The following is a 15,833-nucleotide window of genomic DNA, read 5'->3' as shown; positions in this document are numbered from 1 at the left end:
TAGGCTGAGTTGCAAATAAAAAGCCATATCTCAGACTGGCCAATAAAAAGAAAAGATTAAGATGGGAAAAAGAACACAGACACTGGACAGAGGAACATTGCCTAGAAGGCCAGCATCCCGGAATCACCTCTTCACTGTTGACGTTGAGACTGGTGTTTTGCGGGTACTATTTAATGAAGCTGCCAGTTGAGGACTTGTGTGGCATCTGTTTCTCAAACTAGACACTAATGTACTTGTCCTCTTGCTCAGTTGTGCACCAGGGCCTCCCCCTCCTCTTTCTATTCTGGTTAGAACCAGTTTGCACTGTTCTGTGAAGGGAGTAGTACACAGCGTTGTACGAGATCTTCAGTTTCTTGGCAATTTCCCATATGGAATAGCCTTCATTTCTCAGAACAAGAATAGACTAACGAGTTTCAGAAGAAAGTTCTTTGTTTCTGGCCATTTTGAGTCTGTAATCAAACCCACAAAATGCTCAACTAGTCTAAAGAAGGCCAGTTGTATTGCTTATTTAATCAGGACAACAGTTTTCAGCTGTGGTAACATAATTGCAAAAGGGTTTTCTAATGATCAATTAGCCTTTTAAAATTATAAAGTGTGATGGTTGAGTGATGGTTGCTGATAGTGGGCCTCTGTATGCCTATGTAGATATTCCATAAAAAAATCTGTCATTTCCAGCTACAATAGTCATTTACAACAATGTCTCCACTGTATTTTTGATCAATTTGATGATATTTTAATGGGCAAAAAAAATGTGCTTTTCTTTAAAAAACAAGGACATTTCTAAGTGACCCCAAACTTTTGAACGGTAGTGTATATCCATTCATTCTTGAAGTGCCTCATGAGCTTAGTTCAACTGCTACACTCCAAGAGAACCCAAAACATAAGCTCTGTTTTTCCTCCAATGTTTGTAAACATTGTAAATGTAAACAAACACTGTATAGCCTCATAACATGGTTAAAACAATCATGTTGATATCATGGTTGGTCAGTCCTTTAATCCATAGCTCTGTCTATTCATCTGAGAGTGATTACATTTCTCCAGATCCATCCCTCAGCTTTTTATCAAAACAAAGGCGGTGTGACAGTTTTGTTATTGTTTCATCTGTGGATTTGCCCTTTAAACAGCTGCATATTAACAAGACCATTCAGAAGACCATTCCTCTCAACTGGAGAGGCCATCACTGAGGATAACATTGAAGAACTCATGAAGGATGGAGACAAAAACAATGATGGAAAAATTGATTATGAGAGGCCCAACAGTAATAGTTATGTTATGAAATACTGTGAATAGAAATGAATACTGTGGTCACTAATACATATCAAATATAAATGCGCTCAAAGACATTTGAGCCAAAGACCAGGTTGGCACTTCCAGAATGTGTAATTATTTAAAAAAAATTGACACTCATCTAGGCTATCCTTTCATGCCAAACCTTTCACAGTTCAAATCCAGGCAGTCAGTAAGACATTTTATTGCTGATCTATCATATATGCTCTGGGTGTCACTCTTCCACAGAGTTCCTGGAATTCATGAAGGGGGTTGAGTAAAGGAATCAAAAGACTCATGGACCGTCAGACCGGGAAAATACTCATTCCTCTTCTTAGCACTGACATGCCATCACACCATTGCCTGAACAAGTTGGAAAACATTGAAATAAAAGCCTCATCTGCTCGGCTCCATCTACCACATGCATCCATCCTCAACATGTATTGGTTAACATCTTGTATGTGGTCCAGTTTCTATCCACAACACTATCATCCACAACACGGCCAGATGTGATACAGCCTGGATTCAAACCAGGCACTGTAATGACTCCTCTTGCACTGAGATGCAGTGCCTTAGACCACTGAACCTGGGTCTGTAGTGACCCCTCTTGCACTGAGATGCAGTGCCTTAGACCACTGAACCTGGGTCTGTAGTGACCCCTCTTGCACTGAGATGCAGTGCCTTAGACCACTGAACCTGGGTCTGTAGTGACCCCTCTTGCACTGAGATGCAGTGCCTTAGACCACTGAACCTGGGTCTGTAGTGACCCCTCTTGCACTGAGATGCAGTGCCTTAGACCACTGAACCTGGGTCTGTAGTGACCCCTCTTGCACTGAGATGCAGTGCCTTAGACCACTGAACCTGGGTCTGTAGTGACCCCTCTTGTACTGAGATGCAGTGCCTTAGACCACTGAACCTTGGTCTGTAGTGACCCCTCTTGCACTGAGATGCAGTGCCTTAGACCACTGAACCTGGGTCTGTAGTGACCCCTCTTGCACTGAGATGCAGTGCCTTAGACCACTGAACCTGGGTCTGTAGTGACCCCTCTTGCACTGAGATGCAGTGCCTTAGACCACTGAACCTGGGTCTGTAGTGACCCCTCTTGCACTGAGATGCAGTGCCTTAGACTGCAGCATCACTCTGGAGCCCTAAAAGCCCTTAAAGATAAGGGGTCTTTGTTATGTCCTTGAAGTGTATTCCTTAAATATAAATGTATTTAATCCCCAATAATCATAGATCATTCAATTAAAAATCTTAACAACGGGGAGTAAACACTATACTCCAGAATACTGTATATTTTCAATAAATAAAGATTTTCAGTAATACAGATGAAAGTGTATTCAGTTCAATAAAACTGATATCAGCAGGATTGCTTATCAACATTGTATTGTAGCCTATTGTATTATATTGTAGACTGAACGAATAGCTAGCTATCAGGGTTGATGCTGTATAAAGGGCACAACGTAGGCCTGGTGAGGCTCTTTAGATGAGTGAGAAAGTCCAATGTGTTGGAAAGGGTTAATACCACGTTCAAAACAACTGGGAACTCGGGAAATCTCTGACTACCGACTTCAGTGCGTTCAAGACAACTGGGAAATCGTTAAAAAAAAAAAACGTTATCCGACTGAGAACTCGTTTTGAACGGTCATCCGGGACAACTGGGAACTCAGACAGAAACGAGGTCAACTCATGATGTCAGTGATCTTCAGGTCGGCGCTCTAGAAAACTTCTGACATGGAATTCCGAGTTGAAATGCCGTTCAACTTGGAATGCCAAGTCGGAGCTTGTTTTTTTTCCGAGTTCCAAGTTGTATTAAAGGCATTGAAGTCGGAGATTTCATAGTTCCCAGTTGTTTTGAACATGGCGACACGCACGCAAACATACATACACAGACAGCCCTTGTGACTCCAAATATCGGCGTGCGTTAACCAGCTGCTGCAGCAGACGCGTCTTCAACCAATTGAAATGTTGCGAATCATGTGGGCGTTTTGTGCAGTGCGCGATTGCGCACGCCGAGTACACACCGCTGAGAGGAACATGACGCTTGCAAAATAATGACAGTGAAAAGATTATGTAGCTACATAAATAAAACATAACATATCGTTGTTTAAGTTTTACCCTTCATAAAATCATTGGACTCGCGTCAGAAACCTAGGCTCGAAATCATGACTTCCTGGTCGGAAAAAATGCTCCAGTTGCTTCGCCGAATGAATAACTTTTATTCGCCAGGTTAGAGTTAAAACTATTTGTGATAACTGGGAGTGAATTACAAGCTGTGGCTAGCTATGTGTGTTTGATAGCGACAATTATTGGGTGTTATGCCGCGTTCACGTGCTAGTCAGAACTAGGAAATATCTGACATACTAACTGGTTGAACCTGGCACGTGTATAACTACAACCAGTTAGAAAATCGGACATTTCCGAGTTCCGACTAGTACGTGAGTGCGGCATTATCTAGGCTATACTACAACACATCTCTCTCGCATCCAATATGTATGTTTGTGTCACCCAGGCTCCAGTCGCACCACATGCCTTCGGTTTGAGGTGGGAGGAGAGCAAGTTGGGTGGGTGCCTTCCAAAGTGGCGTCCATTTTGAGTACATTTCCAGAGGTCTTCAATCCACCACAAGGCGGCGCTATTACTCTATGCCAAAATCTAGACTCCTATGGGAGGAGGTCAGATGCTGTAGATTCTGTTCTTCAGTCACTTAGGAGGGAAGGCTTGTTGACTGTCTTGAAAGGATGGAGAGATGAGGTGAGAGTGAGAGTATTACAATATGCTGTAAAACTGAAAACAAACTATACAAATGTTTAAAATTCCCTGAAATTATGTATTTGGGCATCTTCTATAGAAGTATGAAGTAATGCCCACATTCTGCGACACTCCACTAATGTGTATGGAGAGATCTGCCACAAGTAAGTCGTGTCCTAAGCAATAACAGTAGAAAATAATCCCAGTGTTCCCCCTGCATGCCCTATTAACATCGTCTTTGTAGGCCTTTTTGGAGTGAAACGGTATGGAGTCCATATTAATGGGTACTGCCAGGGTGAAAATGGGGAACTCAGGATGTGGGTGGGACGACGATCCATGACCAAGCAGACCTACCCTGGAAAACTGGACAACCTGGTCAGCACCTATTGATTTAAAATTAGAAGACAACCATTTACATTTTACCGGTACATATTTTTTTGGTGAATGGCAAACTGGTTTGACCATGTTCTTCCACCATGTTTTCAGGCAGCTGGGGGACTAGCAGCAGGTATCGGTGTGAAAAACACCCTGATCAAGGAATGTGAGGAGGAGGCCTGCATCCCAGAAGACATAGCAGAGACTGCCCGCCCCGTGAGCACAGTGAGGTGATTGACATCTCAACAGGAGTAGCCAGCTCTGTCTGCAGTGTCTCATTGAGAATATCTCTTTGCATGCTTTTACATAGGCCTACAATCGTATCCACATAATTTCAATCACCCCTGTGTCTGCTCTCATAGCTATACTTATGAGGATGAGGAAGGGGTGTTTCCTGAAAGCCAGTTTGTGTTCGACTTGGAGCTACCTCCTGAGTTCAAGCCTAAGATAGGGGATGGGGAGGTGCAAGAGTTCTACCTCTACTCCATGGACAAGGTCAGCCACTCTACTTTTGAGCACCTCTAGTACTGCATGTTAGTTTTTATGTCTGGCCCGCAAAGAATGTCTTCAAGTAGGCCTACAATGTTGTTTTCAGGTGAAAGAACTGCTGATCAGTGACGACTTCAAGCCCAACTGTGCCATGGTGGTCCTAGACTTCCTCATCAGACATTCCTACATACAGCCTGATACAGGTTTGCATCAGTACATCAATTAATGACATGGGATAACAGTTATAAAAACTAGGCAGAGGCTGCGGATCTGTCGTTAACACCCCCCCCCCTCCGATTCATGTTCCGCGCATGTGTTATTTTACGGACACATTGTTTACGTAGCTGCTGCTCACTCTCCCTTTTGTTTCTTTCTTTCCTCACCCTCTTCTACCAATATGATCAACAAGATGTAGCTACGTTTCTGCCTCGTATCTGAAAAGCAGAAATAAAAACCCCACTGCTATTTGAACGAACATTCCAAAGTAAATATTTTGTAGGCTACAACCTGTCTGTTGTGAATAAGAATATGGCAAAAGCACAAGCAGGGCGCGGTCTACATATTGCATGAGGGAAAAACAGTCTGGTTTAACCACACTGTACATCTGGGATGTAGCCTCATTTTTACCGTTATGCTGCCATATCGTAGCCTGAGTTGCTGAAAAATAACATGACTGCCACCTGTTTTGTCAATGCTTGCAATGATGGTGAACTCCCCACCTGAGTTTTGCATTGGGGCAAAACAATCTGCGTAACAGGTTAAAACTGTTATTTCGCAAGTACCACAGGATATGATTGAAATTTGCCAGAGTAGCTGTTCCACCTATGGGCAACCAAACGTTATAGGCAGCCGAAGTGTGTACAGTCGTGGCCAAATGTTTTGAGAATGACACAAATATTAATTTCCACAAAGTTTGCTGCTTCAGTGTCTAGATATTTTTGTCAGATGTTACTATGGAATACTGAAGTATAGTTACAAGCATTTCATAAGTATCAAAGGCTTTTATTGACAATTATATGAAGTTGATGCAAAGAGTCAATATTTGCAGTGTCGACCCTTCTTTTTCAAGACCTCTGCAATCCGCCCTGGCATGCTCTTAATTAATTTCTGGGCCATTCTTGCATAATCAATGCTTGGAGTTTGTGGGTTTTTGTTTATCCACCCGCCTGAGGATTGACCACAAATTCTCATTGGGATTAAGCTCTGGGGAGTTTCCTGGCCATGGACCCAAAATAGATGTTTTGTTCCCCGAGCCACTTAGTTATCACTTTTGCCTTATGGCAAGGTGCTCCATCTTGCTGGAAAAGGCATTGTTCGCCACCAAACTGTTCTTGGATGGTTGGGAGAAGTTGCTCTCGGAGGATGTGTTGGTACCATTCTTTATTCATGGCTGTGTTCTTAGGCAAAATTGTGAGTGAGCCCACTCCCTTGGCTGAGAAGCAACCCCTCACATGAATGGTCTCAGGATGCTTTACTGTTGGCATGACACAGGACTGATGGTAGAGCTCACCTTGTCTTCTCCGGACAAGCTGTTTCCCGGATGCCTCAAATTATCGGAAAGGGGATTCATCAGAGAAAATGACTTTACCCCAGTTCTCAGCAGTCCAATCCCTGTACCTTTTGCAGAATATCAGTCTGTCCCTGAAGTTTTTCCTGGAGAGAAGTGGCTTCTTTGCTGCACTTCTTGACACCAGGCCACCCTCCAAAAGTCTTAGCCTCACTGTGCGTGCAGATGCACTCACACCTGCCTGCTGCCATTCCTGAGCAAGCTCTGTACTGGTGGTGCCCCGATCCCGCAGCTGAATCAACTTTAGGAGACGGTCCTGGCGCTTGCGGGACTTTCTTGGGCGCCCTGAAGCCTTCTTCACAACAATTGAACCGCTCTCCTTGAAGTTCTTTATGATCTGATAAATGGTTGATTTAGGCACAATCTTACTGGCAGCAATATCCTTGCATGTGAAGCTCTTTTTGTGCAAAGCAATGATGACGGCATATATTTCCTTGCCAGTTGACTGAGGAAGAACAATGATTCCAAGCACCACCCTCCTTATTCTAACTCAATCAGCATGACAGTGATCTCCAGCATCATCTTCGTCAACACTCACACCTGTGTTAACGAGAGAATCTCTGGTCCTTTTGTGGCAGGGCTGAAATGCAGTGGAAATGTTTTGGGGGGATTCAGTTAATTTGCATGGCAAAGAGGGACTTTGCAATTCATCTGATCACTCTTCATAACATTCTGGAGTATATGCAAATTGCCATCATACAAACTGAGGCAGCAGACTGAAAATTAATGTGTCATTCTCAACTTTTGGCAATGACTGTAGCTGGTAACCAGTTTGACAGTGGCAAAATCTTAATGAATTCCAGTGATCGGTCTGCCGCAAGGACAATGGGAGAAAAAAAAACATTTAATCGCTATTTAGACCGTGTCTTGCTTGTTTGATATGTCTAAATAGCTGCATGTACTCCCTCCTGAAAAAAGAACATGGAATCTCTACTTAGACTGCCTGTTTGTCATGCTTATGTTTGTAATAGCCTGTTACAAAAGTGTGTTGTACAACATGTCAACGTTTGTAGACTACACCACACAGACGTCCAATCCGGAGCAGCTATGTATAAAAAAAATATGTAGAGTATCCCGGACATTGGGCCTCTCATACACATTGGGCCTCTCATACCTTTAAGAGGTCAAGTGAAAGTCGGAACTGCAGCCACCATAACTATTTACAGCAGTGCAATTGTCAATAATTTAAACACCAACAAAAGCAGAAGATTAGAGACAAATCTGACTGCTCTCTTTTTTTCCAGAGCCCTATTACCAGGAGTTTGTTGCTGGACTCCACCACACTTTGTAAATACTGAAGTGAAAAACGTTACATGAGGGATGGCCAGGAGATGCACTCCTTTCTAGATGCCTTGATATATTCTGTCAAATGTTCAATCTTGTTCTGTTTTGTAACAGAATCGTGAATAAATTCCATTCGCATCTTGGGATTTTGTGTTGAGAGGCATGAAGCATGAAAGAACGACAACCAACCATTCCCTATAACAATTTATTTAAGAGTACTTTTAAAAAGAGGACTGCGGAAATGTGAGGATGCATTTGTATACAAAAGACCTCCCACACAAATGACTAAGATATTATTTAAAGAAATTACTTGCGTTTAATAGTATGACATATTGTCAATCTTTTTCATGGATTACTAAGCATTTTACATGTTATTTTTTAAACTCATCCTAAAGTTACTAATTTTTGCAAAATATGCACAACTGATACAGGATAAGCCAGTAGACTCTCACAAGGTTAAACATACAGTACAAGAGGGGAAAAACAGGAAGACATACAGTTTTAGAAAGACGGACTGGAGGCAGTGAGCAATAGGTCACATTAAAAACCCACTCAAAACCCACTCCCAATAATAGCCTGGCATGCAGGCAAAAACAATCTGCAAGAGGAAAATACCAAATTTGCAAAACCTTTATCACTTAATAAAAAGTCAACCCCCCCCCCCTTTCAAACCAAACAGTGTTTGACAGTCCGCATCAAATGTAGATTATTTATATGACTTGAGGCCAACTAATGATAAAACCAAATTATTTTTCATTATAATACATGAACAGGCGTACAAAAATCAGTTAGTATCAATATTATTGTATGCATTTTAATATAAATTTTATAGTCAAAAGGCAAATAAAAATATGTAGCCATTTAAAATCAAAATTGCTTGTATCAAATTAACTATACTATTGGACCAATTATATCATAAGAGGTGCTGGTCCATGCAAGATTATGATACCATAGAAGGAGATGCTGGTCCGTGCAAATATAGGGTTAGTCTATCCATTGGGAGAACAAAGAAAATAAACACCTATGGTATGGCTGGACAGAAATTAAAGACAAGCGCAGACAGACACTGCAAGCCAGGGAGGTCAGAGTTGGGAGAACATGCACCATGATGCAACGAAACCCCCTTTTTCTCTGACGATGCTCAGCTCTATGAACCAGGGCAATAGCGCTGTGGTGAACAACCTATCATGAACACCAATTTTATCCCGTCCCTCAGAGTACACCACTCTGACAAGTTTACCAGAGAGATGTTTTTTCTTTACCCATCTACTTGTCCAAGACCCAATTTAAAAAATCTTAACCTTACGATTATCTTATTTTAAAAAACAATTGGCAATCAACTTGGCCTTCAATGTAAACTCCCTTTTTCGTTACATTTGACCTTCACCGTCTCCATTTCCTTTGGCCTAGTTTAATTGTGTTTTTCTCCCTCACATCCCCCTTGAAACTCACCCACCCTTCCACAGAGGCAGACTTAGAAGAGGGGTGCAGCGTTTTCCTCTGCCCAATTTGTTTCCCCCTTCCTACCCGCTCCCGTCTTTCTCCAGCTCTCTATAGCAGGAGGCAGGCATTCTTCTTTCCACGTTTCTTGGCCTGCAGCGCGGCCCTGGTGGCCATCTCAAACACCTCCCTCACGCCGTCTTTCGTCTTGGCTGAGCACTCTAAGTAGCCAAACGCGTTGATGCGGTTTGCCATGTCCCGGGCCTCTTCTGGCTTCACTGGTTCCTGTTCACGTGTCAGAGGTGTAAAAGTGTTCAGAGGTATTCTATGGTTGGCATCCATTGTGACATACTAAACCACCAATCATAACAAGCCAAACAAAAACATTACTAGCTAAACTGAACTAAACAAAAACCTCAACCTGTGTATATTTAGACAATAGCAGACAATACATGAAGTGTCAGTAGCTATGAGGCAACACAACCACATTAAAATGAATGTCATGGATTGTTTAGTTTCAATGCTACATTTTAAGAAATATCCTGAATGGATCAGGACAATGAGTGTTTGCTGAAATTATAATATAAATTTTTACAATGAATACTTTACCTGCTTCATTTTTGCTAGCTCCCGACGCGTGTGTTCGTCATTCCGCAGGTCCTTCTTATTACCCACAAGAATAATGGGTACATTTGGACAGAAGTGTTTTACTTCAGGGGTCCACTTCTCTGGGATATTCTCTGTTTCAGACACAGTGGATAATTTTAGGAAAATGCTGCTAGTGAAACGGGATAATTTGTTGCATTTACCACACATGATAGATTAACTTTAGTCACCAATGTATTACCCAAGCTGTCGGGGCTATCTATGGAAAAGCACATGAGGATGACGTCAGTGTCAGGGTAAGAGAGAGGCCGTAGTCTGTCGTAGTCCTCCTGTCCAGCTGTGTCCCAGAGGGCCAGTTCCACCTAGAACCCACATGGAGAGCAGAAGTTCACATTTTAATCATTTATCAGATGCTCTTATTCAGAGCGACTTACAGTAGAGAATGCATACACTGCTGTTTAGCCAAAAACTGTAACTTGCTCTGGAGAAAAGGTGAAAACTAAGACTTAAACATAAAAATGGTGTTTTAAATTGTGTCTTGATAGCATACTATGTGACTAACAGTATAATCTCACCTGCTTACTGTCCACCTCAATATCTGCCACATAGTTCTCAAACACTGTAGGTACGTAGACCTCAGGGAACTGGTCTTTACTGAAGACTATGAGCAGACAGGTCTTTCCACAAGCACCATCACCAACAATCACCAGTTTCTTACGGATCGCAGCCATCTGCAAGAGAATTTCTCAGTTAAAGTGCAACATTGAGTTTGTGATAATATAGCACAACCAAGAAAATTAAGATTTGTAAGCAAATGTGTTCATACAGTGTTAACCTGTTACTCAGACCCCCTCTGGTGGCATTTTCTAAACAATGCATAATATTGTATACTACCCTCAAAGTAAATTTTGTTTTCAAAATTGTAAGTTCTACAAACACAGTACTGTTAGAAAGGTATGAACTGTGGGACTCGGGTAAAGGTGTCAGAAACAATGTAACTACTACAGGGCCCGAGATACAGCAGACCATAAGAGATTTAGTCTAGATTTTAGAAAATATGTCACCAATTACTGTTTTAAAAAATAAAATATTTTACCTAATGATGGCCTCAACATACACAAATTCCCATTGGATCACAGACATTTTAAAACTGCAGGGCTTTTGCAACGTGCTATACTGTCATCTTACAGGAATGATATACTGTACATATGAGTACAAAGCTGAAGTCTACCTATCCATTTATTTAAATATATCCTCCGCCTAATTCCCAGTTCTTCCACTAGAAAGCAGTAGGAGATCACACGACGTCCCTTGGCCACTTGAAACCAATTGCGTCTGGTTTGGGTAAGTCATTGTGCCAAAATGGCTGAACGGATTTTCAAGCCTGTCATCTTAAATAACCTTCGCAAATCAGGGCTTTCAAGTTATGAGGTCGTTTTTTTTGTATAAAATACAGACCGGTGAAGAAACGTAACTTATTTCCCCATTGTAAATAATGAGCTAGCTAAACGGTACATGTGGAGGATGCAAACAAGGTAATGCATTGCATACTAAATGCGTATGCGGTCAGTGTTCTGGAACTCTACGGCACTGACTGAGTTGGCCTAACGTTATCCGCCCATATTTCCCCATTTTAACTACGTGTGGCCTCTTGCACACCCCCAACACATAAAAGCATTGGATTGTAGTAAGCCACCTTTTAAATCCATGTAGGCTATTGAATAAGTGCACACTTTGGGCAGAAAATTGGAACGCTGCACTCCTTTTGGCTCCAAGTAAGTCTGAGCCATTTTGTTAATTGCCCACTCCGTCTACAATCCATAATACTGTGTAAACCACTTCATGTGTCGGACTGGACTGCATTTTATCCAGCGGCCTTTGAATGTGACCCAAACCATGGTTCAATGGGACCACTACGGTGCATGTTTAGTGCACAAGTGCAGAATTGTTCCTACCATAGTTTACATTGTGAAAACATGGCGCTGGGCATTTGACCGGCAGCACTTTAAATGTAGGGGACCCATGTGCATTGGATGCTTAACTTGTTTAGGGCGTCCACCCATGGTGCTCAGAATGACAGAAATCACATTTCAATTAATTAATCTTAAACAGAACATGCACGTCTTTAACACGCACTTTGAAGATGTTAGAATAATTCCATGTACTTTACCTCAGCCAACAAGAACGAACAGCGAAATACGTTACGAATGGTAGGCTGAGTAGATTAGATCGAGTTAATTTGTCTAAATTCTAACTATCACAGTTTGCAAAACTGTTCAATGCATGGATGAGCGCGTAGAAGGCCTGGGCTATAGACTATCAGATACGTTTCTTATTTCTTTATAAGGGAAAACACATTTCATGCAATTCTACTACACTAGAGACATTATCAAATGTTTTTTATACGACAAATTACAGGGTAGCCTACTCTGCTAAGACTAACAAACATATCAAGAAAAATGCCGTCAATCTAAACTGGAGGAAATGATTGTCCAAAACAAATTTAAGTGGCACTGAACCAACAATGATAGTGAATATGCGCAGTGCGCACTCACCGGGGATATGGCCGATGCTCTCAGCTGGTGTCAATAAGATAGGTAATAGGCCTACTGTTTGCTCAATTAAGTTGAGAATTTTGATAACTAATAAACCGTCTGGAGTCATTTCATTGTATTTTCTTTACAGCAATAGCCATTTGCTTTCCCGTGATTTTTTTTTTTAAACATTGCGATGACTGGTTGGGCCTCTACTTTTCACTGACAATCACAACTCAGCTATCTGATACTTGCTGCCTTTCCTTCCCACTGTAGGCAAAGCAATACAACAAAAAAAACACTTGTTTTAAAGCTAGGGATAGCTAATGATCTACTATGGCCAAATCATGCTTTAGTAGGCTATTTTGAATGGTTTGATTTAATTCTGTGTAGTAGAAAATGTACCTATTATATTGGTCAGCTTGAGAAAGAAATAGCCCAAACAGACTCTGGGACAGTTGTGGGACGGTAGATCCCAAATTGATACAAATCAGTAGGCCTAGGCAACTAACGTTAAAAAGCAATGAATCTGATGGAACAGATCAGAAAGTTTAGCTTAGTGTTGATAAACTATTTCTTAACATTATTAGCACAGGAATGCGCACAAGGCAATAGGCTACATGCAAATGTGCATTTGGTTACCGGGGGAAAAAAAAAATATATATATATATAGAACATGAGCGAAAATAGGCTTTGTTTCAATGGCTTATGGAAGTGTATAAAATAATATCTTCAACGGATATGGTCGGATTTTGCCTAGGCTACTTTGAAGGAAGGTATTGAACTATGCCTAGTATGAAGTAAAAAGTTCAGGGTTCAAACAATTAAGTAGCTATGTTCTCAAAATGCATACTGCCTCATACTCATGGCAAAGTGTTGTGATGCAATGATGAAGCCTGGCACGTTGCCTAGCATTTGAATGGCGAATGGGTAGCGCGCTTCAATTACCAGTTGAGAAATATACCATTGCGTTTAGAATTGTTGCGCAATATTGGGTTTATAAAAGCGCTGTCCGACAGATTTTCCACTCACATGCTCTGTATCTATGTTGTGCACGTGTGATGAATAAGATAAACGAATAAACACACGCGCCAATTTAGTACCACTAAATTATGCAAATTACCCATAGAAGATAAGTATGACCAGTCAAATGTATTTACATCAACAAATAGGCTAAAAGTCTATTTCGCAATGGGATTTTTTTCCCGGGCAATTTGCCGGTGCCAATTTTATTTATCGGCTTGATATTACAGTCTAATTGAAACCCTGGTTCCCACCTGTTAAACAACTGAATTTGGGGCTAAGCCTCCTAAATGCGTCAAAGGACCTATGAAAGCCAGCCACCAACTTCAGCTCCAGTAACAACAGAATCTGAACATCTGGAACATTACCATAGAGCCAGTTTCCCACACACAGATTTCGCCATTGCAGTGCTTTTCAGTCCAGGACTAGGGTTAATCTGAGTCCAGGAAACCAGTCCGTAGTGCTCAAGGCCTGTAACCCCATAGATTTATAGTAACCTAACTTTAATTATTTATCTAAGCCTACTGAATTTCAGGAAAATACATAAATGGAAATGTGTAATACATTAACATGGAATGACCCATCATACCAAAAAAGTCACTATCATCACTAAAGGCAGACTACCTGCTGAAGACCCTTTGATTGAGATCAAGCTAGCCACCCCATGGACGCATGTCCTCAACACCTGCACCCTAGCTCTCACAAAAACCCTCAGGGTTTCAGGGGTTAGCTAAGGCCACGCTGTGTATTAACGTTATGAAACGTCAATCATCTCTTGCTAAACGGTTTTTTAAACATGCTGATATGCCCCTCTTTCAAATAACAAAATACAGTAAGTAAAGCAGTTTTGCACAGACCTATATGCTATGTGTGCCTCCAGTTGACGAACTACACTTCCTATCCAGTTACACTTAAAGCTGTTCAGAGTAAACTAGATAGTACAGGTACAGCTTCCAAAACATTTACCGCAAGCGATGCGTTAACGATGAGCGTTGGGGATCTTAACATTCCCCACAGGCTTGGCAGAAGATACTATCGTCAATAGGCGCTAAAGGTAGTTCGTCTATGAATGTATTAGCCGCACCCAAGTTATATTAGCTAGCTAGTTATTTCCCCCTCTTCTCACGTAAACTCAGTGCTAGATAACTACTGTAGCTAGTTGGACAAACAAATAGTTAGCTACAATGATTGTCTCGTTTAAAAACACCCAGTATTGCAAGTGCGGTTCGGTGGACGGCGGTTATTTACATTGTCACTTATCATGTCAGTGGTATCTAGCGAGTTAGCTAGCTAGAGATCTTGTCGACTATACAGGGTGAAGAGCTAGCTAGCTAGCTTGCTTTCAGACCAGGGATGTGTTACGAACTTCCTAATGGTGATGATGGCACTGTATACCCGACTCTGGTGACCTGCTATCTAGCATTGGCCTGTCTAGCTCTGACTGGTGGAGCTGAAACGAGGAGTCTTTTCACTTCAATTGTTCGTTCGTTTCCGGCATCAACGCCGCTAGCTAATTTGTCACTCTGGCCTAATGTCATCTTGCCTACAGAAAACACGTTTTAAAGCCTCATCCAAACATTTAGTTTATAAATGGTCCCTTTTCATGGTGATCAATAACAACGATGTTAAAATAGGTTACATTTAGCTACTAGTTTTATTACCGTTTTCGTTGCAGATGTCCTCGCCTTTTTCTTTTCCTGTCCGACCCTTCAACCCCGCCCCCGACAGTGTGCCACGCCGATAACATCCGCCTATGCCCATGATCTCGCGCCAATAGGACGCCTCAAATGAATGAGTGACAGATATTTAAGTCAACTATATATACATGTTTACCGGTTCAGGGAAAAACGGAAGTCACGAGTGGATCTTGTTCGGTCCATGCTAATCGAGATCCTTGGGACGTCACAAACCCAATATCGACCAGAACCTGTCATTCCAATGGGAGAAAATGAATCATAGTGAAAAGAACAAGCAAGGTGGGCAGAGCCAAGCACAAGCTAGTGAGATCCTATTAGGGCATTCTACCATTTATTTGCATTTTGCCGTTAGGGAACGCCTACTCTGTGCTAAAGCGAACTCAATTTGCCCTTGCACTCCTTCAAAACAACACACTCTTGTGAAACTTTGGCAAAGGGTAAGGTCTACAAAACGCAGTCCTCTCAGTTACAAATTCTAGTTTTGGAAACACAAAACTGTATGGAGATCAAATGTTTAATCGATGAGAAAATGAGCAGAAAGTCGGCCAAAATCGATCTAGCTACATCTTCTCCCACTACCGGCCATTGGGCTTCCTCTCTTCACCATATTTGGTAGTAAGTGGAAACGCCAAACGGAAGCTTCTCATTTATAGATCCGGGGAAATATCTGGCTCATTGTTCTATTTTTTTGTAAAATGTTAAGGGTTATGGTAGGGTTTAGGGTACAAGTAGGGTGAGTCAACATGTTCTTTACTTGCACGAACGAACGTACACACACACAGAGATCATGATGTTGAACTG

At 41.7% G+C, this 15,833-nt stretch overlaps 2 protein-coding genes across 3 annotated transcripts; one reads left to right on the top strand and one right to left on the bottom strand.

Moving 5' to 3' along the window:
- Positions 1-3,243: 3,243 nt before the first annotated feature.
- Positions 3,244-7,878, top strand: tpk2 (thiamin pyrophosphokinase 2). 2 transcript variants are annotated; one of them, XM_021616143.3, is made up of 8 exons: positions 3,244-3,495; positions 3,779-4,020; positions 4,118-4,181; positions 4,262-4,392; positions 4,504-4,622; positions 4,755-4,887; positions 4,988-5,084; positions 7,693-7,878. In XM_021616143.3, the coding sequence occupies exons 1-8, from the start codon at positions 3,432-3,434 to the stop codon at positions 7,737-7,739; spliced, it is 897 nt and encodes a 298-aa protein (XP_021471818.2). In that variant the 5' UTR covers positions 3,244-3,431; the 3' UTR covers positions 7,740-7,878. The 2 variants fall into 2 exon arrangements, with proteins under 2 accessions (XP_021471818.2, XP_036844181.2); XM_036988286.2 differs by lacking the exon at positions 7,693-7,878 and adding an exon at positions 5,291-5,352 and having other exon boundaries at positions 3,247-3,495.
- A 45-nt stretch (positions 7,879-7,923) lies between these two features.
- LOC110532339 (rho-related GTP-binding protein RhoA-C) lies at positions 7,924-15,060 on the bottom strand. Its single transcript, XM_021616144.3, has 5 exons — positions 14,997-15,060; positions 10,354-10,509; positions 10,020-10,140; positions 9,782-9,912; positions 7,924-9,457 (listed from the first exon to the last, which is right to left on the bottom strand). The coding sequence occupies exons 2-5, from the start codon at positions 10,507-10,509 to the stop codon at positions 9,284-9,286; spliced, it is 582 nt and encodes a 193-aa protein (XP_021471819.1). The 5' UTR covers positions 14,997-15,060; the 3' UTR covers positions 7,924-9,283.
- Between the last annotated feature and the right edge of the window lie 773 nt (positions 15,061-15,833).

Source organism: Oncorhynchus mykiss, chromosome 9 (assembly GCF_057628025.1).
Source record: "Oncorhynchus mykiss isolate SJ-2025 chromosome 9, ASM5762802v1, whole genome shotgun sequence".
Lineage (NCBI taxonomy): Eukaryota > Metazoa > Chordata > Actinopteri > Salmoniformes > Salmonidae > Oncorhynchus > Oncorhynchus mykiss.
Note: the sequence above shows the minus strand (reverse complement) of the source record. Positions and strands in the feature narration are given on the sequence as shown.

Coding starts and splice junctions, on each gene's coding strand:
- LOC110532339 (XM_021616144.3), bottom strand. CDS start 10,509: ATGGCTGCGATCCGTAAGAAACTGGTGATTGTTGGTGATGGTGCTTGT. Junction 9,913..10,019: donor AGATAGCCCCGACAGCTTGG/GTAATACATTGG, acceptor TGTCTGAAACAG/AGAATATCCCAGAGAAGTGG. Junction 9,458..9,781: donor AGCTAGCAAAAATGAAGCAG/GTAAAGTATTCA, acceptor ACACGTGAACAG/GAACCAGTGAAGCCAGAAGA.
- tpk2 (XM_021616143.3), top strand. CDS start 3,432: ATGACTTCCTGGTCGGAAAAAATGCTCCAGTTGCTTCGCCGAATGAAT. Junction 4,393..4,503: donor CTGGAAAACTGGACAACCTG/GTCAGCACCTAT, acceptor CCATGTTTTCAG/GCAGCTGGGGGACTAGCAGC. Junction 4,888..4,987: donor ACCTCTACTCCATGGACAAG/GTCAGCCACTCT, acceptor TGTTGTTTTCAG/GTGAAAGAACTGCTGATCAG.